The following is a 25,092-nucleotide window of genomic DNA, read 5'->3' on the forward strand; positions in this document are numbered from 1 at the left end:
CAATTTACTCAGACATTTGAATAAAAGAAGAAACTTTGCTCAAAAATCAGGTTCAAATTTCTTAGTATAGTTATTTAAACTTTCCTTATTCAGCAAAAAAAAGTTAACTTATGATTGCTTGCTTTATATTTACAGTGAGAAATGAAATAATTTTATCAAATAGATTACCTTTAGTTGGAATGATAAGATCTACATGCAGTTCTAACTACATCCATTAATTTTAAATAGTATTTAATGTTCATAAAACTTAGGTGATTTCTTAGCATATTCTTCAGTTCACAAACAGTCCTAGAATTCTTTTTACTCAGTGTTCGATGTCACTAAAGAAGGCACTGCCACTTAGACAACAGAGGTTAAGTTAGCGAACATTATAACATTAGCAACATTATTTTCCCTATTCAAATTAAGAAATATAATGAAAGTAAAGAATGGCAAAAATTTGCAAATCTTCCTTTCAAATGTGCAAATATGTGGTTCTAACTTCTAGAAAAATGACTAAAAGCATCATTTAAACTTAATTCATCTTAGAATTGATTATTATTATTATTATTATTTTAACTTTAGGGGAAACTTGGTGTTCCAGGATTACCGGGATATCCAGGAAGACAAGGTCCAAAGGTAAAATATTTAGCTTGATTTTTACAGTTTATCAGCATTTTGTAGATACACTTAAAACTAATCATCTATGGTTACCTTTCAGTTTGTAATACAGAGATGATGAATCCTTAAAATATAATCTTATAAGGGAAAGTCAGAGGTGGTGTGGGCACCTGGGGTGCAGAGAGTTCAAAGATCCTAGGTGAGTTTGGATTGGAGTATTTTGGAGACTGACTCATGAAAGGAAGGCACAGTCAGCCACTTCCTTGTAAGTGGAATAAGGACTATTCCAGGGCAGTATATTAATATATATAGAAGTTTTAAGTAGATGACAGGTGATGGATAATAGCTTTTGATTTCCTTTCTGGTACCCTGAAGGTTTGAATTACCACTTATATTTTTTTTAAAGAAAGAATAACTCTTCTTTCATCCTCTTTATTTTCCCTCATTTCCACAGAACTTGTTTCCTAGGGCTACTGTAACAAATCACCACAAACTTGGTGACTTAAAACAATGGAAATTGACTTTGTTACAGTACTGGAGTCCAGAAGTCTAAAATCAAGGTGTCAGCAGGCCCATGCTCCCTCCAAAAGCCCTGTGGGAGAATCTGTCCTTGCCTCTTCCATCTTCTGGTGGCCCCAGGCACTTTTTGGCTTGTGTGCAATCTCTGACCCCTTCTCCACACGGATTTTTTTCTGTGTCTGTATCTTCTCTTCTTATAAAGACACTTGTCATTGGATTTAAAGACCACTTGGATAATTCAGGATATTCTAATTTCAAGATCCTTAACTTAATCACATCTACAAAGACCTGTTTTTCCAAATAAAGTAATAGTTGCAGATTCTAGAACATTTGGATATTAGATATATCTTTTGCAGGGGCACCATTCAACCCATGCACTCAATGCACTCAAATTCTATTTTTGACTATTTGAAATATACATATTTTAAGCAAAAAGAAGATGTTTTAAAAATACATGTTTACCTTGGTGTACTAATTTTCCTCGAGCTAATTATAAAACTTTGCTAAGGCTGCATTTGATGTATTGACTAGTTACATTAAACAGTTAAATGATTTAATATGTAAATTTTGGTTTTTAATATTAAGGTAATTATATGCACATGAGATTATCTATCTATTTATCTATTATTTATCTACCTATATCTTTGTCATCTATCTATCCCTGTTTGATCCATTCAGACTAGACAGGTTTAGTATATAAGAATACATCCTGGTTGGGTATAATAATCCCCAAATATATATTTATTAATAAGTTTCACAGATAAACAATGAGAGACAAAAATATCCTCCCTCCTGACTAATGTGAACTGCATGCACTTGTGACTCATCATCATGTGGCAACAGTATTTTAGGCTTGCTATGTGGTTTTGTCCTATAATATTTCACTGAATTTCTAGAATATATATTTCCTGGTATGCTAGGAGGTAATTGAGCCTTTCTGAAATAAGATTCATTTAATCTATGATTTTAAAATAATGCAAGCATCATTTATATGTTTCTGGCTACATTTAGAACACTGATTAATAATTTTTACCTTTTAAATACTGTGTCTAATACATTGTCCTGTCACCTAGTTACCTGCCTTTCAAATGTCAAGCATTTTTACAAGTGCTTTGAGTAAAAGAAGATATTTACTTAACCCACAACTTTAAACTATTCTTAGATTATTTGGTAAATTTTTTATCTAATTACTAAATTGAGTTGCAATGCGGTGGTGTTTAGATTTAAAAATGGAAAACTTTTTTTACATGTTACATGAATGAGTACAATTTTCTATTAAGTGTTTATTTGACATTTTTATCTTTTTCTGTTTTTCCTAAGTCAATCCTCTATTCAGTATTCATTGACTTATTTTTATTTACAAAATGGACCAGAATGACTAGAGAGAAATATTTCTTCCTAGAGGAATCAAACATTTTATTTTTACCCTTTAACCTAAATGTCTGAAATTTGGGGCTTTATTTTTTTCTATTACTTTTCTTCATAACTTTTTTCTATGGTCAAAAACATTTATGTTTCTCAGTTCTAAAACAAAAAATGATGGATACATCAAAGATCAAAGATAGCTTCATATTTTTTCCTATGTGGAAGCCAATGAATTTTGGATAGATTTAAGTCTTTATTGTACTAAAAATGAAATTCAGCTGCTAATCCCTTTCAAGCAATTTAAGGACTATAATTAGGCAATATAATTTATCCAATATCTTACTAGTAATATAAACCATACTGAGTATTTAAAAGATGCACTGCCATATGCACTATAAAATGATAGCTATTTCAAAAAGTAAAATCTATTTTAAGGTAGGATTCATTTATATTTAAAACAGAATTTAAAATAATTTTGAAATTTTCAGTTCACCGAAAGAGCCAGTTTCACTATTAACCTTTGACTTTTTGGCCTTTTGTTGGCTGTTTATTTTTTCCATTTAAAAGCAGATAATGTCTTTTCATGGAAACTGTATATTTTGGTGATAATTTTTATGTGAGAAAAGAAGAAGAATATGCCCATATATTACAAACTGTTTAGTTGGTGGATTGGACATTTTTGTCTATTTCCCATAAATTTCTACGAGCAGAAACCATGTAAGAAAATAAATTTATTAAACATGAAATTGATGCATAAGAGCAATTTATTTGAATGGAGTCTCTATAAATGTGTTTGTGTTCTACTCAGGACAGATGAATATTTGTCCTCAAATTGAATTTGATAGAAGTGAATTACTTTCATATTGGATTATACTCACTTGTCAAATTCCTAGAGTAGTCACATAGTAATATTCTACCAGGTATAACTATCTGATTCTCTCTAGAGAAAGAGAGAAGGCTTTGAAAACCCTTCAAAAAATATCATTTGCAGACATTTTCCCCCATTGTGTATTACATGTCCTAACAATGGTCCTCAGGTTGATCACATAGTGGTCTCTGTAAGCATGAATTAGAATATATTGCTAAACAAGTCCTAAAAAGAAGTTTAGCAGCTCATACTAAGTTTTGTCCATCAGATCCCATAAGGCTTCATATACAACTTTCCTTACTTGTGGAGGAAATATAAATTATAACATCCATTCTGTATGTATCACCTGGGGAAATTGCAGGGTCCAGGAATGCAATGCCAGAGAGTCTGTCTCAGTATGTCTGCAGTGGGATTTGACAGTCCACAATTTTAGCAGTCACCCCAGATTATTCTGATACAGAGGAGGCATTTATCACTTGGAGAAAGATTACTTTAGGTTAGTTCAATCCAAATGAGTGTAAGCTGAAATAGACTCACAGGCATAGAAAACAAACTTATGGTTACCAAAGGTGAAACGGAGAGGGAGGGATAAATCAGGAGTTTGGGATTAAGAGATACACACTACTACACGTAAAATAGATAAACAAGGACCTACTGTATAGCACAGGGAACTATATTCAATATCTTGTAAAAACCTGTAATGAAAAGAATCTGAGTAAAGAATACAGATATACATATGTGCAACTGATTCACTTTATACCTGAAACTAATACAACATTGTAAATCAAAAACAAACAAGCAAATAAAACAAACCACAAAGATGTATTCAAGTCAAAGAAGGCTTTGTTACATCTTCCTCAGTGCATGGGGAAGTGTGTAAAATCTTCATGTCTACTACTCTTTGCTAGACATTTTACACATTATTGCATTTAATCCATGCACTGGTCTGAATAGGAAAATAGTGAGTGTTTGGAAGCCCCCCAGCCCACCCCTCCCAGGGTCTCATAGTTATTGGTAAATTGAGGAGCAAGGATTGAACCCTAATCTGCTCTATTTCATGATACAATGACGAGGCAAACCAATCACAGTCATGTTCAAAGGAATCTCTCAGCAGATGAAAATCTGGATATATGTACAAGGTAAAATAGGGGAATCGTATTCCATTTGTAAAATGTAGCTGTTTGTGGATTAAATTACATAATGCTTTTACAGTGCTTATTACATCTTTAAATAATCATTATTTATTGTTAGCTATTGTTATCATTTTTATTCCTTACTTTCCTTTATTCTGATTTCCTATAAGTTTCAAAGTAGCTGTAAGATGCAGATGATTGCTCTCATTTTGTAGAAGAAAAAACTGTACTCATAATTATACTATAGTAATGTACCTAATTACTTAGGTGAATGCATGACAAACATAAGTCTTGAATTTATGTCTTTGGAATCCCACAAACAGATTTTAATGCTGAACTGTCTGACTTAGACTCTCAGTTAGATCTAACCACATTCAAACATCAAACAGAAAAGATGGAAGAAGATTTTTAGTCTTTATGATTTGACCCAGTTCTAAAGGTGTAAAATACTCAACTAAAAAGTGATAAGTATAAGAATACAATAATGTTAATTCAGGAAAAATATTTTATAAAATTCCTATTTTAATGTTTGATTATTCATGCTTGTGAAAAATAAAATTTTTTTCAGAGTTGAAGCAAGTATGTAGAATTATAAGTCAAAAATTTATTTTATATGAAATGCCCTTTAATTGCTGTTTACTAATATGAGAAATGATATATTTGATTAATTAATTTCCTTAAAGTTAAAAACTAAAATGTTTTATCAATTCGTTTTCAATGCTTCCAGGATTTCAGGTGTCACTGTAAGTTCATTTTTAAATACATGAATGGAGGTTGTATGGTATCTTAAATTATATTTTTGATTTGAATGCTACCAGCTTGCAAGAATCATTGTGTTCCAAAAGACTTTCAGCTTGTGGCTAAAAATGTTAGTTACTGTACTCATTGTTTATTATTTTTATTTTTGTAGGGTTCCACTGGATTTCCTGGGTTTCCAGGCGCCAATGGAGAGAAAGGTGCCCGGGTATGATATACAAGTATATTGTTCTGGACTATCTAATGTAAATGTTCTTACATGAGTACCTATCTCTCAGCACCAGACTCACAATTTTACTGTGATATACTGCGTATTGAAACTGTTTGAACTGTCTTTGGCAGGGTGTAGCTGGCAAACCAGGCCCTCGGGGTCAGCGTGGTCCAACGGTAAGTACCTTGATTTAAAATAATGATTTTCATTTTTCATTTAACTCTCCTGTTTTCTTCATAAATAAAAACTGATCCCGTGCCTTTAGATCTGCTTGGAACTAGATCAATTTCATCTTTGCTCTTATGTGCAGGGTCCTCGAGGTTCAAGAGGTGCGAGAGGTCCCACTGGGAAACCTGGTCCAAAGGTATCATCAGCACTTGTTCCATTTGGGCTTTCCTGTAAGTTCCTCTTCCAGAGGATGGATGTTAACAGAAGGAATCAAAACTGATTTTTTCCGGTTTTTGTGTTGTTGTTGCCAGGGCACTTCAGGCGGTGATGGTCCTCCTGGCCCTCCTGGTGAAAGAGTAAGTACAGTACAGTCATATCATATAAAGTAACTATTAATATGTTGCAAATGTTTAAATTTCTGGGAAAAGTTACAGTTACATGTGTCTGCAAATACATGTACACAGTCATCCACAAAATCTAGTCAGAGTTTAAAAATTCCTATTCTTATTTACTTTCCTAAAAAAAGCTTAATCAATTATGTGCTACTAATTTTGTTATAGAAATGAGAGAAATTATATGCTAATTGGCCTATGATATCAACTTTTAAACAAAAAGAATTGTTTTCTTTTAAATACACATGTAACACCTATGCCTTCTTCTCCACTCTTGCTTTCCATACTGATACTCACTTTGTTCCTGGAGCTGGCAGCAGCATTATGCTGGTAAAATGCAAGCTACCAGTAGCCATTAAGTCACAATCAATATACGTTCAAATCAAAATAAAACGTCTATTCCAGTAAATGGAAAAATATTTAGTAATTTGATTTTCAATTGATATAAAATAAAGCTAAATATACATAAGTAAGCATGCCCTTTATTTGGTTTTGTTTTGTTTTTTTTGGCAAAATATAGCATTTTTTGTAGCCAGATTTTTAAAAAGCTATCCTCTTGAAAGAATTTTAAATATTCTGTATTACTGACAAAGAAATTAGATCATGACTTAATATTCTATAATTTTAATATTATACATTCTTATATTATTGAAATTTATAATAGATGTTTCACAAAAAGTAAAACAGAAATACCCTCTGACGTATAACTTAAAGCTGAGAATAAGTAATTTTTTTAAAAATAAACTTTCTATTTGTGAAGAAAAGTCACTAGATTGGACTCAAGAATAAACATTTAATTCCAGTTTTTTCAAATCTTTGGTTCAAATTTAATTAACTTTCTATTAAATGTTTCTCACTCTTGATGAGCTATTCCTAAATTAAGTTCATCCTGTACATTTTGACTTCATCAATAAAACAATACATTTGAAATATTTTATGTCAAAGTCATTTTAATAAGAATATACAACTAAATTAATTAAAATGGCTAAATCATTAAATGGAGTAGAACCATTTAACAAATTGTAGCATAACTAAGAGTTTTGCCTTTAAAGCGCAAACTATTCTCTTTACGTATTTTATTTATACATTCCAAAATTTCATGATCAACTATAAATCTTTATGATTTTATTTTGGAACACAACAGTGTAACCCAAGAACATGATCGCTTGTAATTGTAAAGACACTTTCAGAACAAGAAAAGTATATTCTGAGGATCAAAGTAAGGTTGATTTCAAAAAAAATTTTTAAGTAAGCTTGAAACCATTCCCAAGAAACATTTATACATGTTTTAAGTGTACAGAATATATTTCTTGTGTTCTGTGTAGTTGATCAGACATTTTCTACCTCATATATCTTCATTTTCTGCAAAGAATTTTAAGTGTCATGAACTATTTGTTATGTCTTAGGCACACAGTTGAAGAACAATGAAAGTAATATCACAAAAGTGTTTTATTCAAACTATATGACTTGGGAGGTTCAAGGAGAGAATTTTGCAGTACCATTGGATTAGAAATGAAAAATACCCATTTTTGCCCATTTCAATGACCTTCTTTAAAAATATATTTATGTGTGTGTATATATATATATATAGTATTATATGTAAAAATAATATATATTATATATATAAACACCCATTAGGATATTCTACAAGTTAAATATGATCCCTCATACTCATGATTTGCAGAGCATGGATGCCTGCTATTAAAGACTTAGTTAATACAGCTTTTACTTGGGTCTAAGATGATAAGATTTAGCAAAAACAAAACAAAACAAAACAAAATAAAAACAAAACAACTAAGACACCCAAATAAACTGAATGTTAAGTAAACAATGAATAATTTGTGGCATAAGTATGTCCCTTGCAATATTTGGGACATATTAAAATTATTCATTATTTATCTAAAATTTAAATTTTATTAAACATTTGGTATTTTATCTGACAACACTAATTGGATTCCAACACTATCTTTACACACTGAGTCTTTACGTAATTTCTACCTCACCTGGAAACTATTTTGATTAATACAAAGAGAATGTTTCAACATGTTTTTGTGTAATTGTATGTAGAAAGACCCACTTTTTCTTCTTTATTTTCTCTGGAGAAGTGATTTTTGAAATTTTTCTTTAAGAAATTTAAGTTCAAAATAAAGTTTTATTTTGAAAAGGAGCAAAAAATTAAAAGTAAAGAAATGACAATTTATGAAATTAGGATAGTAGAGCTTACTATATAACCTAAAGGAATACTATATTTTAAATTTTGAATTTAAAATGGTTTTTGTTTTATAATTTTCTTGCTCTTATGATAGATATTTAAGAATGATAGTTTTATATTTTATTGAGAGTACCAAAATTTCTAAGTTCCAAATATTTTCCCAGTGTTTCTGGTAATTACATGAGATATCTATTTTTTTAATGACATATCTAACTTTGAAGTTTCTTTTTGATTTTAAGATAAGATGTTGGTAACAGCAATAATTTGTGCTGATTTCTGAACTAGCATTGGCTTGAGAATGGTAATGAAATTTCCTGTGGGAAGGCTAAATTGATAAATTGAAGAGAGTAAATTATATTAAAGATCAACTTTAGTAAACTTTATTTTTTGTTTAAGTATAAATAAATCCTAACATAATTTTATTACTTAAGAAATTTTATTTATATTATGCTCCATTTTATATATATTCCTTTTAGGAATATAATTATCATGTTCTGGTCATATAAAGGATTATCTTTCACCATCCTTTTGCTGCAACCAATGTAGTCCTTGTAATAGGGTCTACTTTATGCCTTTTAAAGATATGTGAATCTAAGTGTTGAATAATATAGTTAATTAAGCATCAAGTCAAGAGCAATATTATAAATGTATATTTGGATTTAATATTAATGAGAATAATTATATAATAATGTTCTTTTCGTCTTATCTACAAAAGAAGTTTATACATGAGTAAAATGAGATAGTGACATCCTCAAAAATAAATACATTTTAAATATAGAGATTAGTTAAAGGTATCCTCTATGGTCTTTTTGAGATAGTCACTTTTTTTTTCTTTTAATTTTGTATGACTGTAGAGTCAGAACATTTATAGAATCAATTTTAAAAATAATTTTTCTTTTTGGGGGCTATGGACTGGAAATATCCTCCATTTATGGATGTTTGTAGCCAGTGTTGAAAGTAGATTATCTACAGGGTTCCTGATACATCCATGTTCTATTCACTTTTAATATGAATTCTAAATATTTACAGTGTTCTCCAGCTAAGACCATTGATGTGATGTGCAGTTTTGAGTACTGAATAGTATGGAAGATCATCCATTTTGCTTTTAAATTACCCTAGACTCTCTTGTTGTAATGCAATTGTTCTGCCATTATGGTAAAGAAGCTGTATTTTATATTGTTCTTTATCTGTAGAAATAAACTGCAACCTGTAAAGATGTGCCTTATAAGGTATGTTCTTAAATTTCCCCACTGCTTTTTCTCTTCAGGGTCCTCAAGGACCTCAAGGTCCAGTTGGGTTCCCTGGACCAAAAGGCCCTCCTGTAAGTGTCATGGTTTTTCTTTCTCTTTCTTCATTTGACAATGTTTTAAAATTTTGAAAGTCATAGCTTTTATATTAAATAATATCTGGATACAAATATGGATTAAAATTCCTATAAAAACAAAATTGTGCTTAATAATGCCAAAGAGTATGTATTTTCAGCTTATGAAGTTTATCAAATGTTTCTGAATCTAATTTAAATATATCTTATTAAATATTCCTTCAAAGTATATCAAAACTAGAACAACATGAATATTATTCTCTCAACTACTCTTCTACTGCAATGAATATTATTGACAGCATTAAAAATCATTACTGAATCTTAAATATTTGGTATATCAATTTCTTTTTTAGCTTCCATTATCCAATGTATCCTTCTTCAAAATGTCACTTCCTAAATATCCTCCAACATTCTGACATTACTTATATCACATTAAGATCTATTTATTTGTATTTACTATTTTTGCCTCTATAATGTATTTTTCTTAGAAAATGTAATGATAACCCTTCCTGAATCATTTCCTTTTTATAAAATTTGTTTAGAACCACAGTCTGTAGAATATCTTCATCAAATATTTTCACAAGGTTAATTGAAATCTTTTACTTTCGCACAAATATTCGTGGGAATATAGGACATGCTCAGTGCTCAGCTGCTTTTTTCTCTCTCTCTTTTTTTTTTGGCAACCTATTCAGTTTATTTATGAGTTAGAATCAACTTACTGTCTTAGTCCGTACCGGCTGCTATAACAAAAAAACACAGATTGTGTAGTGTATAAACAGTAGAATCTATTTGTTAGAGTTCTGAAGGCTGGAAGTCCAAGATCAGCATCCCAGAATGGTGAGGTGAAGACCCTCTTTCGGGTAGCAGACTTTTCACTGTCTACTCTCTGGAACCTCTTTTATAAGTCACTAGTTCCATTCATGAAGGTTCCATGAAGGTGACATAAGCACTGCCCAAAAGTTCCATCTACTAATAACATCACCTTTGAGGGTTAGGATTTCAATATCTGAATATCAAGGGGACACAGACTTTCAAACCATAGCACCCACCTGTCTAAGGAAATTGTTCTCACAGTGTGGTCCCTGGACCAGAAGATCAGCAGCACTTGCAATTCGTTAGAAATGCAATGTCTTGTCTCCACCTCACTCACCTAATCAGAACTCTAGGAGAGGGGCCCTGTCTGTGTCTTAACGAACTCTCTAGATAGTTCTGATGCATGCTAATGTTTGTGAACCACTGTTCTAGTCCAGAGTAGACAATGCTATTCAAACTTTAATGTGCACGTAAATCATGTTGGTATTTTGTTAAAAATGTAGATTTTAAATCAGTAGGTCTGGGATGGGTCTTGAGACTTGACATTACTGGCAAATGTCTAGATGATGCCAATGCCAGTGGTCAATGGGCCGTACTTTGAATAGCAAAGTTCAAAAATGTTTTGGCTGAGAATAAGACCAACATAGTTTGAATATTATCTACGCTGTAGGAAACTAAGTATAGTTAAAATTTTCAGTCAGTGATTTGAGAACCAAATGTTTTCTCAATGTAATAATACCAATAACTAATTCCTAGTGACAGTTTTACTCACATCCTGGTTATTTTCACTTAGCAGCACATTGATATAGATTTTTGGCTGAATATTTTAAACTGATTTTTGAACTGAATCTTTTTTTAAATTTTTATTGGAGAATAGTTGATTTACAATGTTGTGTTAGTTTCAGGTGTACAGCAAAGTGAATCAGTTATACATATACATATATCCAATCTTTTTTAGATTCTTTTCCCGTATAAATCATTACAGAGTATTGAGTAGAGTTCCCTGTGCTATATAGTAAGTGCTTATTAGTTATCTATTTTATGTATAGTAGTGTGGATATGTCAATGCCACTCTTCCAGTTTAATCCTCCCCCCTCCTTCTCCCCTGGTAACCATAAGTTTGTTTTCTACATCTGTTGAACTGAATCTTTTTGGCAAAACCACAACAACATGCACCTTGTGAGAGGAAGTTATGTGAGGATTTTTATATATGCCAATATTTCAAAAATTGTACATCCCAATGTTCTCATTTCTAATAATTATATATAATTTAAATAATTATAGTTAGTCAAATATAGTCCAGTAACAATCTTGCATAAATGAACGATTCAGAAAATTATAAATTAAGATGTTAGAAATTTAAATAAATGTTACAAATGATATTTTTAAACATGTTGAAAATCATTTATAAGTAAATAAATATATTCTCCAATTTTTAAAAAAATTAATTATTTTTTTTGCTGCGTTGGGTCTTCGTTGCTGCATGCAGGCTTTCTCTAGTCGTGGCGAGCGGGGGCTACTCTTCATTGCGGTGGCTTCTCTTGCTGCAGAGCATGGGCTCTAGGCGCGAGGGCTTCAGTAGTTGTGGCTCACGGGCACTAGAGTGCAGGCTCAGTAGTTGTGGCACACGGGCTTAGTTGCTCCACGGTATGTGGGATCTTCCCGGACCAGGATGGAACCTGTGTCCCCTGCACTGGCAGGCAGATTCTTAACCACTGTGCCACCAGGGAACTCTTGTTCTCCAATATTTTTATATTGAGTTTGAATAACCCCCTCTTTCTCTGATTACTTTCAAATGTGATTTTAGCTCACATATTCGAAAAATGAATTATTTATTGTGAAATACTGACTTAAATGCTGAAACTCTCTTAGTTTTTAAAATAATTTTAGACACTGTGTTTAAAATATTATTTTTATCACTAACAGTCTTGCTCTATTACAGCAAACATATCAAGAAAAGTTGTTATCTATATTATTGTGTTATGAAAGGATTAATACAAATAGCTAGTATTAAACAAAGGATAGTATAGATACTGTCTGCATATAATATTGTTTACTCACTATTTCAGTTTTGTTCCAAATGTAATATTGTCATGCAAAGTTGCACATACAGAGAAGTAAAAATATTGTTGCAAAAATGATTTTGCACATAAGATTCTTTCATAAGTATTTTGAAGCCATGTGCATAGATCATTGTTTAGCAACATAAAATCCAGTGATATGTGTAACTTCAACATTATCATACCATTTATATTTGTACAAATTGTTAAGAAGTTTCCCTCATGTAATATAATTTTATTGTCAAGAAAGCCATTTTTTCCTCAGACTTCTTCAGTCCATTCTCTCATGTATCTTTCAACAAGTTTTGAGCCATTGATCATGCATGCATTTTGTCTCTAAGGAGTATTAGAAGTATAATAAATGCCTACACTTGAGAAACATGTAGTTGGCTTGGAAAGACATGACACTGTTAAGGAACATTGCTTTCACTGCTAAACAAAATGAGTTTTATACTCTATTTCTCTGACAAATGAAACATTAGTGCGTGAAATAAGAGTACCTATCATTTCTCTGCTATGTAGTTTTATAACATATAGAAAAGAACTGTCTTCATTTCTTTGATATTTAGAAGGAGGGATTCAGGTAGAGGGATAGAACCAAGCTCCTCTTCCTTCAAATTAATTGATTCATTTTCATTGTAATCAGGAAATATATATATATATATATATATATATATATATATATATATATATATATATACATACACATATATATGTTAGATATATACATAAAAAATAAATGAAAAAATATATATATTCACACAGACACATGTGGAGTATGGATTAAGCACTTGGAATGTTCATGTTTAGAGTCTGTTAAACTCATGCCAGTGTCAGCATATAGTTATCTCGATTAAAAAAATTAGGTGATTAGGATTTATAACATGACTACTATAAGATACATTCTATTTAGAGAAAAGTCAAAACTCAGTGCCAGTGTGAAGTGAAAAACATCTTAACAATTATTTATAAGTGTCGCTTCATGGATTGCTTTGCTGTATATGCACCCCCCCACCCATTTAGATGAATTTGTTGTCACTACTCTTCACCAACAATATTAAAGGGGCAGTCTATTTTGATCAATAAAATTATTATATTTAAATTAATGCCATGAAATTATTTGGTAATTAATACGTTTATTTTATTGGATAGTAGTGTGAAGCCATTAAAATTACTTAGGATTAATCATTTAATATTAGGAATAAATACTTAAGAAAAGTGATGATGATATGAATTCTTTATATAGTCTATTTACACTGCTCCCACAGGATATGTAGGAAAGCCATTAAAAATCATGTGGCATTCATCCCACATGACATTTTTTAGATGTAAGATCACTGTTCTAAAGAGTTATAATATTTTACAATAAACATGTAATCTATACTTTTCACATCAGCAAATATAACGAGATATTTAACTTTTATATTTACAGATTTGCTAAAAAACATGTAAATGGCTTACACTGATTGCAAAACTCATCATTTGAGATGCACTTTAGCGTGGTGGAAAAAAAGCACCTGACTCATGTTTATTATCCTTTAGCTGTCGCCCTCTATAATTTTAGTTAAAACTTTTACTACTGCCCTCAATTAAGGGCATATTTATTCCCATATGTATCAAAATAGTGATAGAGCACAGGATTTGTTTTTATTTACTATTTTGAAATACTGAACCTAGATGAGGTCCACTAGCAATCAACTACTTATTTATGTGTCTCACCTCTAAACCGAGAATGATACACCTAATGCCTAATACATAGATATGTAATATATGTTTTTGAAAGAAGGGATGGGTAGATGATATCCAAGAACATTTTGGGGACTTGGTTAAAAACATTCCAGTTTTGGTCCTTTGGGTGAATGGGAATAGAATCACTGAGATGGTCCTGGAAAATATGAACAGATCACTGAGCAAGCTATGATCTTGTGAAATATCATAACAGGCTTTAATTAGAGCTGATAATTTAACCAGTGTGTCAATAAAGATGCAATCAGGAAGCAGAGCTGGTACTAGTCACTGTCGGGAAGGCTTTCCACTGAAATGTTATAACCAAGCTAGAAAAAGTCTTATTCCAGTGGGAAAAAAGCTATCTGTGAAAATGATCTTCTTTTGAAATACTTTTTTTCATACTCAATTTACAAAGAATTGATATTTGAAAATAGATTTACATAAATAATGTATTTTTAAATAAATAAGTAGGTTTATTCAAATAATTAACATACTGTGAGAGGTGTACCTGTTATCATTAAAAATGTTATTACAATGATCATTTCTCTTCGTTTATCCATTCTCACCTAAGAATATCTCTGCCTATACTTATTATACATGTTTTGAAAATTGAACTTGGTGTTTAATGGTTTCTGAGTAGGATGAATAATCCATAATGCAGTCTAAAGAAGCAATCTATTTCTACTAAGTATCTAAAACATAAGAACCTCACAGAGTTGTTTACTTTAAGTACTTAGTTAATGGCTTCATTTATTTTTTCAGTCATGACAAAGACAGCATCCTTTACTGAAAGTGATAACATAGTAGATGTGCTCTCTAGTGTTTAATAAACATTATGCTTCCAAGAGGGTATTTAAGAAAACCTACTGGGAAAAATTTGTCCGATGACTTCTAAAATTGAGCATTGCACCTTGTTTCCTTTACTTGAAGCAACTGGGAAGTAAAATGCCATTGTTTATAAGTTTGTATTTCTTTCACATTCTTGTCAGTTAGAAGCTCAGACCACCACTAGAGGACACTATCTATCTCTGGTATCCAACTCTCAGTGCCCAAGAAATTGTATTAGGAACACATCACCAAAAAGAGGGAAAAATATTCATTTGTCAAGTACTGAGGAACTAACATTTTTACAAAAATAAAAATACAAACCAATATGAATATGCTTTTTGAGAAGAAAGATGCTAATGAAATTTAAATGTAAAATATTCAGATTACAGTTGCACAATTTTCTCCTGGTCTCATTTATAGCTATAGATATGCTAAAAAAGATATATACACATTCTACCGTATATGAAGTCAATAGAACATCAAAATAAGATATCTAATGAAGATATAAGAAAATTGCCTAACATGTATTTAGACTGTAAATAATTCAGGAAATATTTATGACGTTCGATGTTTAATATTCGTGATTTCAGGGACCACCTGGAAAGGATGGCCTGCCAGGACACCCTGGGCAACGTGGAGAGACTGTAAGTGACCCCAGTCTTCTGATTCAAATTTTCTATCTCAAGCACTTCATCATTTCACAGAAAGATACTTTATTATTAACAAGTCAATTACCAGGTTAAGGACAATGGTGAAATTAATTCCATTTAATCTTTTAAAAATATATTTGAAATACATAAATAGACCTATGTTTGTATCTAAACATTTAAATAAATATACTTGAGGACGTGGATGTTACTTGATTTTCCTTATTTTCAATAACAGCACTTTAGGGATAAGTTGATGGAAAAGAACTCGTTGTCTTTTGGATACCTCCACAAGGTTGTCAGCCTTGACCCTTTCACATAAGTCTTTGTTACAGATATATTCCATGCTACCCTTTCACCCTTCCACTCTCTAAAAGAGACACATTACAATAAACTGTGCAGATAATATATTCTTCTATCCAGAATTAAGGGATGAAATATTTCCTGCTGTTGGAACTGTAAGGCTGTAATTGGTCTAGAACTATGTCAAATGCATTCTCTCCTCTCAAGTAGGAAAATGGAAATGGAAAAAAAATGTAACTTAAATTATGGGGAACATAACATTAAATACATTCTCTGAACAACTTATGTGTATAACAGAGATGGACAGCGGGGAAACTGGCAGCTCAACTATGGTTTAAGAATCCTGGCGGTTTTGTTTATTTATTCTGCCACTGTTAACAAAACTTTGTATCTGGCTGTTGCAGTGGGATGGTAGTCTAATAAGAAATCACCATGGATTAGCATGTTTCCTTGGAATCAATTCTTGGTTCCTAACATTGATTAATTTTATCCAGATTTCTTAAGGAAACCACAACATAGACTACCTTTGACTGTGTGGCTCAAAATTATCTTAGGGTATTCTGCCAGCATGAACACATATTTGGGGTTCAATAGAAATACCGGATAACAGATCTGAAAACATGATGATTTTCTACATAGGATAAACAATCTGGCAGCAACAGCCAATTCCTGTTTTGCTCACCAAGTGACAATTCTTAGTGTAATGACTTCTTAGTTTTAGTCAGATTGTAAGCTTCAAAGTCTTGGATTACAAAAGCAAAATCAAGAATGATTTTAGTGAGACCAAAGAGTAAAATTGTTTGGGTTTCCTCTTGAGAAAGACATCTCCAGGATAAGCAAGAAATAAACTCTCTAAAGGATAATCCACATTCAAATTTGCAAATGCATTCTCATTCAAATATTGCAGTCAATCATTTTTAACTAAGTCATGGTATAGCTTCTTGGGAATACCTCTCAAATATTTCCAAAATGTCTTTTGAGGAAGGGGTACCTAGAGAATTATCATTATAAAATCCCTTTTGACTTTAATTTAATCAAGAGCTTCTGCTTCTATCCAAAGTAATCATATTATATATAACATTTAAAGTTAAAGTGGAAAACTAGCACATTAACTAATGTTTCTAGGATGGATATTCTCATCTAGTAGTTTCTTGTAAACAACAACTAGAATTATGTCTGGAAAATTGTATTCCTGATTTCAAATCCACTTTAAGAACAATAGTGAGTCACCCTATCACCAGGAACCTTTCTTTCTCACCTTGTTCTGTGTTGACTGTGATTCAAAAGATTGTCTTGTCCAAGAGTCAGAATCTAGGGCATCTATATTTTGATATATATGTTTCCTTTTTTTAAAGAAGAAAGTATTTTATTATATTTGAGATTTGTCCCCATTCAGAAATCCTTGAATTGAAGGTTCATTCTGACATCTTACAATTTAAAGCTTTTTAAGACCACTAGGAATAATTAGAGATAGTCTTTATTATACTGAAACAACGCACGTTTGTCTCAGAAACACAGTGCCAAATCATGCTTTGACTGTAGAGGTGATCAGAATAGGAATTCCATTTTTATTACTCATGTATCAAATTAACTTCTGTTTTTTGGGATTTTGAAAAACATAATTTAACTTATTATCCTAAAATTAAATGACAAGGAAAGTCTTATTACATGACAGTATTAGAATAATCACACTCCATTCTGATCTATAAAAGTTTTCTTGTACATAGTTCATTTGTAAAATCCTCAGTGTCAGATTTACTAGATACTTGCAAAACTCTGAATGTTTTGAATGAGCAGGCGTATGGTCAATGCTGTTTTCCAGCTCCTTCCAAATCTGTTTCTCACTCAGAGGTACTAGCACCCTCTTAGAACATATGAGTACAAGTCTGGGTGGCAAATTTTTCACAGAATTTCCTCAGTTAAGCATTTATTTTTAATCAGTTAATTTTCATAATTAATTATTATTGTGATCAATTTCATGTGCTATTCTTGCTCTCACAGTTACTAAGGAAAAAACTTTATAAGACTAATTTTTTAAAGTCCTGATTGCACTTACATCTTTATGTCAAACTCTGTGATTAGAAATTGGGCCAAAGGCGATCCAGACAGAGGGAACAGATTATACAAACATGTGGTGCATGGCTGTTTAGGGAAAGTTGAGATTGTGTAGACTTGGTAATGGATATTTCATGACATATGCTTAGCAATGAGTTGAATAGATTTGCTTTTGTGGCGTGATAACAAGTGGACAGGTGAGTGAACCTGACTTGAAAAACTGTAGTGGTCAAGGAAAGTGGCAAGTATAGTTCAAATAAGACAGGTCTACTCGACAAGAGAGAGGAAGCTGGATTTGCGAGTTTCTGAGATGACATGGTAGGATTAACTGACTGAGCTTGAGGACCTGAGGAAAGTCTGGGATCTGAAGTCACTTTGTTAATAAAGGGAGAGAACAGAGGTGGAAAATCAAAGGAGAGGATTCACTTAGTGTGAACAATTTTGAGAATGTTAAGCTGAGGAAAAAGCATAAGAAGACATTGATAACAATTGTGATCATGGAAGTTATTGAGATCATCTAAGGAGTAGCTAACATGTGGGACTAAATGCTGTAAACAAATGATAAGAGTAACAGCACTAAGAGCTGTTAGCTCTCAGTGAAAAAGAAAAACAAAATATTATGTATATATATGCCTACATATGTGGGTACAAATTTCCACACTACTGAGTTCCTGAAAAGTTAAAATTAAGCAGTCAAGCTAAGTAAATGCTATAATATATTTCCCTTGAATTGATTCACTTTGCTGTTGCTGTTGATAACTCAAGTGGAAACCTGATGGTCTTAAGAATTAATGTATTTTTTAATAGATCTTTATTGGAGTATAATTGCTTCACAATACTGTGTTAATTTCTGTTGTACACCAAAGTGAATCACCCATATGCATACATATGTCCCCATATCTCCTCCCTCTTGAGCCTCCCTCCCACCCTCCCTATCCCACCCCTCTAGGTCATCACAAAGCACTGAGCTGATCTCCCTGTGCTATGCTGCTGCTTCCCACATGTCGATGCTACTCTCACTTCGCCCCAGCTTCCCCCTCTCACCCCATGTCCTCAAGTCCAAAAAAAAAAAAAAAAAAAGAATTAATGTATTTTAAAAATAGGAGAAATTTGTTTTCTTTCCCCATGGCATCAATTAAAATAATTACAAATACAGATTCTTTTCCTTTTTCCTGCTTTTAAGTTTTGTTTTTATAAAAAAATGTAATCACAATTATCTGGAAGTTCATGATACAAGTGTGGGGCTAGTTTCTGCTCTTTGCTTTCTAACTTTCTTATTTCCAATCAGATGTTATAATGAATAAAACTTTTGCAAATACTATTTGCTTTAATTCAGTTCTTTGGCAGGTTTTTCTGTCAGTGTTTTGAATCTTTATCCAACTGTTAAGTGTCAATTAACTGACATGAGAAGGAAATTTGCTAATCATAATACAGTCATGCAGAATGAATAACCCAGGAGTCTAGAGAAATATAGATACCAGAATATAAGCCCAAAGGCTTTGTTTAGTGAGTGCATGTGCTCACACCTACTGGATTTTATTCTAATGACTGCATTATATGCAAGGTACATTTGTAAGTATATTCTTTTGGGTTTTAAGAAGGAACACTGATAAAATGTTGAAATAATGACAAAGCATGTAAAGCTTTCTTTTTATAAATTTATTTTTATATCTTTTTAATTTTATGAGATTGTTGGAATGCAGGAAAGAGAAATGTATTAATATCACAGACTGTAGATTTATCTCTGTATAAATAACCAGTGGACTGTTTCAAAGAATGTCTAAATCCTCATTTATTTCATCCATAAACGTTTCTCGATTAAAATTTCTATGTTGTCTGACACAGTGAAAGAGGGCTAAGAACACATTTTTGCTCCAGCTTCATTCCATTATCTTGTTTTCTTTTTTAAGCTTATTGAAAGTAATCATAGGACTACAGTGTACAATAGTAAAGATGTTAAATTTTAAATATAAAAAGAACTGGAATGTAATAATTCATAGGCATTTAAAAATAAGTATTTTTAGCCAAAAGATGACTTTCTTTTAATGTGAATTATTCAACCATCTCAGAGAATTTTAATTTATGCTTCGTGTCCTGGATAGCTTTTATAGATTTTTTTTTTACCTTAGGGGTTTCAAGGCAAGACCGGCCCTCCTGGGCCAGGGGGTGTTGTTGGACCACAGGTACGTTCCATTTACTTTATTTTCCTAACAAGATTTATTGTTTATATTTTCACCTTTGCTAAGTTGTGTAAAATTTGCTCATTTTATTGTGAAAAGTTTTTAATTGAAATTTATGTATTTTTATACTTTGGATGGCATTTAAATATATAATTTGCCTACATCAAATGAACTTCAGCAAACCATCAGTTAGCTAAAGCGATTTTTCAATTGCCTGAATGAATAAAAGAAAAAAATAAAATAAATGACAATAAGTCAGAAAGTTCACAATGAAGGTGACATGAAAACCTGGTCATGGCATCATCTGCTAAAAACACCACATAATTTTTAAATAGATTGGCCATCATCTTTTTCGGGGATTTCAAATTATAAAATGACTTTAGTTTTCTGAGTAAAAATTAGATTTAGAGGTATAATATATTAGAAATATAAAGCTTCTAACACAATTCTTCTAAAATGTTAATATTTGCATTATATTACATGTTTCTTAAAATTTTTGTCTTCATAACAATGATTTCCATCAGTGATAAAATATTAGTGTGTAATCTTTGAGTATATAGAAATAATGGCAAAGACAAGTAGCTTTTTCAAGGGAGGTGGCAGAAAGAATCTCAAAAATTGATGCAGTATCCTGAATTATAGTATTAACTACTTATAGAAAATAATTCACGGGGATAGAAAACAATGTTTTTATTCTGGTGTAGCGTATTGAATGGACAAGACACATCTAGTTTACTCAGCTGGAATTTTACCCCTGCTAATAACAAATTATAGCAAAAGAGCAGTTGATTGAGTGTTTTAATTATTTAATTGCTTTAAGTAGTCTTTTCTCAGCCTACAATTAGTTCTTAATACTTTGTAACTCAAACACACATCACACACACACAGAGAAACAAAAACTGCGTCTTCTTTCTAGGAATACGTGTGATAGAAGCAAAAACGAAGAATTCTTGGATTGGTTGATCCCTTTTATTTCAGAGATCACTTTGAAGCCAAGGGAATTTCTGTTTGCTACTTTATAAAGAAGAAAACAGTGTGCATGATGCTCTTTTTGCAGACCTCTGTGTGTGTGCTGAGCCTTCCTTTTGACTGCTTATCAGTTTTAATTTTTTAAAAACCCTCTAAATAATTGTTCTCTTCTTTATTCCAAACAACTTCACAACAATTTTCTGTGGAAAAATCTAACTGAAAGAATGATTCCTATTATGTTATTCATCTATGAACAGAAATAGAATTAGGGCCCCAACTAGAATGTAAACATATTGGGGCTTAACTGAACATTTCAGGTCCTCACGATTTTGAAAATTCATCTCTGCCTAATGCAGACATCTGGTTTCTGAGCCCCGTGTTCTTTTTTGTCTCCCTACTTTAAGGCATAAAAATAACAGGTGTGTTATTGAATATGCATCTTCATTGGATTATTTTTCTTTATTGGTCCTTTTAAGAAAGAAAATTCTATAGCCTATTTCAAATGTAACCATATTTTCATGTTAGGACAAAGGAAGTGATTTAATAGGAGCAATATTGATTGCAATGCTTGATACTCCTTTTTTTGTGAGGTCATGTGAATCACCACTCATTTTTGTCTCAGTGGTGATAGCCATTAAATTAGTATCAGTTCTACATTCCTTACTATTGAAATTCTGATCAGATGTTTAAGGAAAAATTCCTTTGGGGAGAAATGTTTATGCATTAATGATAAGTTGGGGACCTTCAGCAATACATAGTTAAAGGAATTTAAACCTAGAAATGTACACTCAAATTCGGGATATATGGTTTTTTTATCCAAGACCAAAAAAGTAAGAATCTGTTGCATTTTTAGAAAAGTAACAGAGAATGATATTCCATAAGCAACTTCAGTAACACATTCCACTGTTTAACAATCTTAGCATTTGGAAACTTTCCCTCTATATATCTTTAACTTAAATCCTTCATTTTGCTTTTTTCTAAGTGGTGATAGAGAGCAACTGGTCACCATTCTCTATTTACACTCGAAATAGCACCACAAACCAGCACCACTCAAGGGACACATAAGTGACCTGACATTTTTCACTTTGGCATTTGCAGCAGTTTAAGGCAGTGGGCTATTTGTTATAGTCTTTGGCTGAAAGGAACTGCCAACCCAAACTCATGATCTTCAGGGTCCCCCTGCCACATTGTCTAGACTTTGTCAAATGAACGTAGATTAACAATTGGAAGGTCTGCAATCATGGAAATTCCAAGGAGAACCACTTTGGTTGTTTGGGTTCCAGGGGACATGAGCTTATTATCAAGCAGTGATTCATTGAGTAGTTACCAATGTGGTACCAGTGCCTCTTTTACTCCTAAACTCATTTGACACCTAATATAAAAATAGGGGAGGGTATGAAATTATAGTGAAAAAACAGTTTTTAACAATACTTGGCCTCACTCTGAAACAATCTGGTATTAAATAAAGAAAACAGCTCTTTGAATTTCTCCATATATTTCCCTTATACACTCAGATTTTAATAAAGATTACACATAATCTTTCAGACTTCTACCAGGTAGTTTACTTTCAGTGCTTTATATGCAGTTTTGTAGGACATCATGAAAATAATTGAAAATGATAAACCTTTGTGAAAGGGAGTGATATTTGTTTTGGGTTTGTGTTATCTTTGCCAAAAATAAAAGAGCAATCTAATGAAGATTGTTTATCCAATTTAGGGACCAACTGGTGAGACTGGTCCCATAGGTGAACGTGGACATCCTGGTCCTCCTGGCCCTCCTGGGGAGCAAGGTCTTCCCGGTGCTGCAGGAAAAGAAGGTGCCAAGGTACACCATGCTCAAGGAATTTTCTTGGCTGAAAATATCCATTTACTTTTTACTGTAACTTCTCATTACTTGTCCATAGATTCTCTAAATGTTGGTGTAGTATTTAAATGAATGTCAGAAAGATATGTCAGTAACATATTCAGTTTATTGTATCTCAAAGCATGACTGAACAATATATAAGAACAGTTAGTTCTATTGACCATAAAACCATCCATTTATATACACTCAACTGTGGATAGTAGTTCATTTTAATGTATAGGACATTCCACTCAATACTCTCATCATTAAATGGTATTCAGGCTCTACTCACAGTAGTTTAGAGGTAATTACAATTTTGTTTCTGGAAACATGTAGAGTTTACTCTCTATGATGGATGTATATTATATTCTTTAGGGTGACCCAGGTCCTCAAGGTGTCTCAGGGAAAGACGGACCAGCAGGACTACGTGGTTTCCCAGGTGAAAGAGGACTTTCTGGAGCTCAGGTATAATTAACATATTAATAAAATATGTGAATAAAATTGCTTATTAGAAGCATTGTTTTAGGTCTCAACTAAATAAAGATTCATGAGTAATTAAAGGGAAATATGTAAGCATATGCATTGGTTGTCATAATACGTATAGCAATATACATTAGTGTCTGGAAACACTTCCTAATATTCTCATTTTATCAGTCATACATCTCCTCCTATTTATAGTCAATTCACATCAATTCATTTTCTTTGCTTTTCACTTTTCCCAGGGTGCACCTGGACTGAAAGGAGGAGAAGGTCCCCAGGGCCCACCAGGTCCAGTTGTAAGTATGATTATAATAAATAGCCATGCTATCCATGATTGCAAATTACAGCTCTTCTTTCATTACTCTCATGCTGTGATCCCACAGTGTGTGGAAGAGAAAATAAACACATGTCAATCAAATCAGTCAATGCCTGGTTTCTACCAGTTGCATGCTCTAATGAGTGCAGAAACAAAAGAGTTTAGATGACTGAAAATATTTATTTTACCACTGCTGTCAGGAGGTAAAAGGAGCTATCTTGCTTCTTACAATACCTGAGGAAATAAATCGTGATTTGTCTGATTCTGAGTACTTGATGAGACTTGAATTTTATCAATGCTTATTAAAAAAATCCCATAAGTGTGAAAGGCATATATCCATTTTGTATATTATCTAGATTGCTTTATTTAGTCAATGTAACCTTATGAAATAATCAGCGAATGAGTAAATATCAGATTTTTATTTTCTTGTGATACATACAACCCCCCAGAAAGCATTAGAATACAGCCTTCATTTTTTTCCATTAATTTACCTTCATTCTTAGCTGTACTGTGTGAGGTTACCAATAACAGCCAAACTACCAATTTTAGCGGTTTCTTCTCATTCTCCATTTTATTTCACCAATCTAAAAAGCTGAAAGTTGCCTTAACCTGCATCTCAACTTCTTTATATAAAATATTGAAGTCATACTAGTTGTACCTCCAAAATATTTCTTTAATTTGTCCCCTTTTCTTCATTTCCACTACCACCATATTTGTTCAGACTCTTTCCTTTCTCTCTTTGCTTAATAGTGTCTTATCTCCTTGACTCTCTTTCTTACCCTCTTCTGTTAGTTTTGCCCACTGATTGTAGAATTATAGCTTAATACACAACCTTAACTCTTCCATTCCTCTGCTTATACATATCTCATGGTTCCACGCTGTCTTTGGAAACCAAACTCCTTATAAGTTTCTTCAAAATTTGATCCCAATCACTATAGTCTATTTTATTTTTCTTAAGGCCTACATTCTAATTCTACCCAATTTAATACACTGAATTTCTTGCTTATCATACTGCCACAATCTTTATACTTTGCAGAGAATATACTTTATACTTTTCTTCTTCTTCCAGGAAACCCCATTTTTCCTTTCTCTATTTGAAAAAAATCCTACTCATCCATAGATTTAAATGTTAAAATCTCTATAAGGTCATCTTTGGACAATTTGCTTCCATTTCATATATTAGTGAAATTTCTCCACTCTTTGTGCTCTTTGTTATGATTTGCATTTTAGAAATTGCATTGGAATATATTTGGTTGTCTCTTTCATTAGACTGTGTGTTCCTTATGTTACTTTGGTTACATTCACAGCACAGTGCTGTCAATATAA

The 25,092-nt window shown here is 32.1% G+C and overlaps 1 protein-coding gene across 1 annotated transcript in view; it reads left to right on the plus strand.

The window, feature by feature from the left end:
• COL11A1 (collagen type XI alpha 1 chain) overlaps window positions 1–25,092 on the plus strand; it is a 214,605-nt gene that overhangs the window by 117,930 nt on the left and 71,583 nt on the right. Inside the window, exons 31-41 of the mRNA XM_082451859.1 lie at window positions 565–618; window positions 5,396–5,449; window positions 5,584–5,628; window positions 5,763–5,816; window positions 5,932–5,976; window positions 9,492–9,545; window positions 15,565–15,618; window positions 20,109–20,162; window positions 22,845–22,952; window positions 23,346–23,435; window positions 23,693–23,746. Coding sequence (XP_082307985.1) covers window positions 565–618; window positions 5,396–5,449; window positions 5,584–5,628; window positions 5,763–5,816; window positions 5,932–5,976; window positions 9,492–9,545; window positions 15,565–15,618; window positions 20,109–20,162; window positions 22,845–22,952; window positions 23,346–23,435; window positions 23,693–23,746 — 666 coding nt within the window. The remainder of the gene's footprint in view (window positions 1–564; window positions 619–5,395; window positions 5,450–5,583; window positions 5,629–5,762; window positions 5,817–5,931; window positions 5,977–9,491; window positions 9,546–15,564; window positions 15,619–20,108; window positions 20,163–22,844; window positions 22,953–23,345; window positions 23,436–23,692; window positions 23,747–25,092) is intronic.

The sequence above is a fragment of the Balaenoptera physalus genome, assembly GCF_965194825.1.
Source record: "Balaenoptera physalus genome assembly, chromosome: 1".
NCBI classification, from domain to species: Eukaryota; Metazoa; Chordata; class Mammalia; order Artiodactyla; family Balaenopteridae; genus Balaenoptera; species Balaenoptera physalus.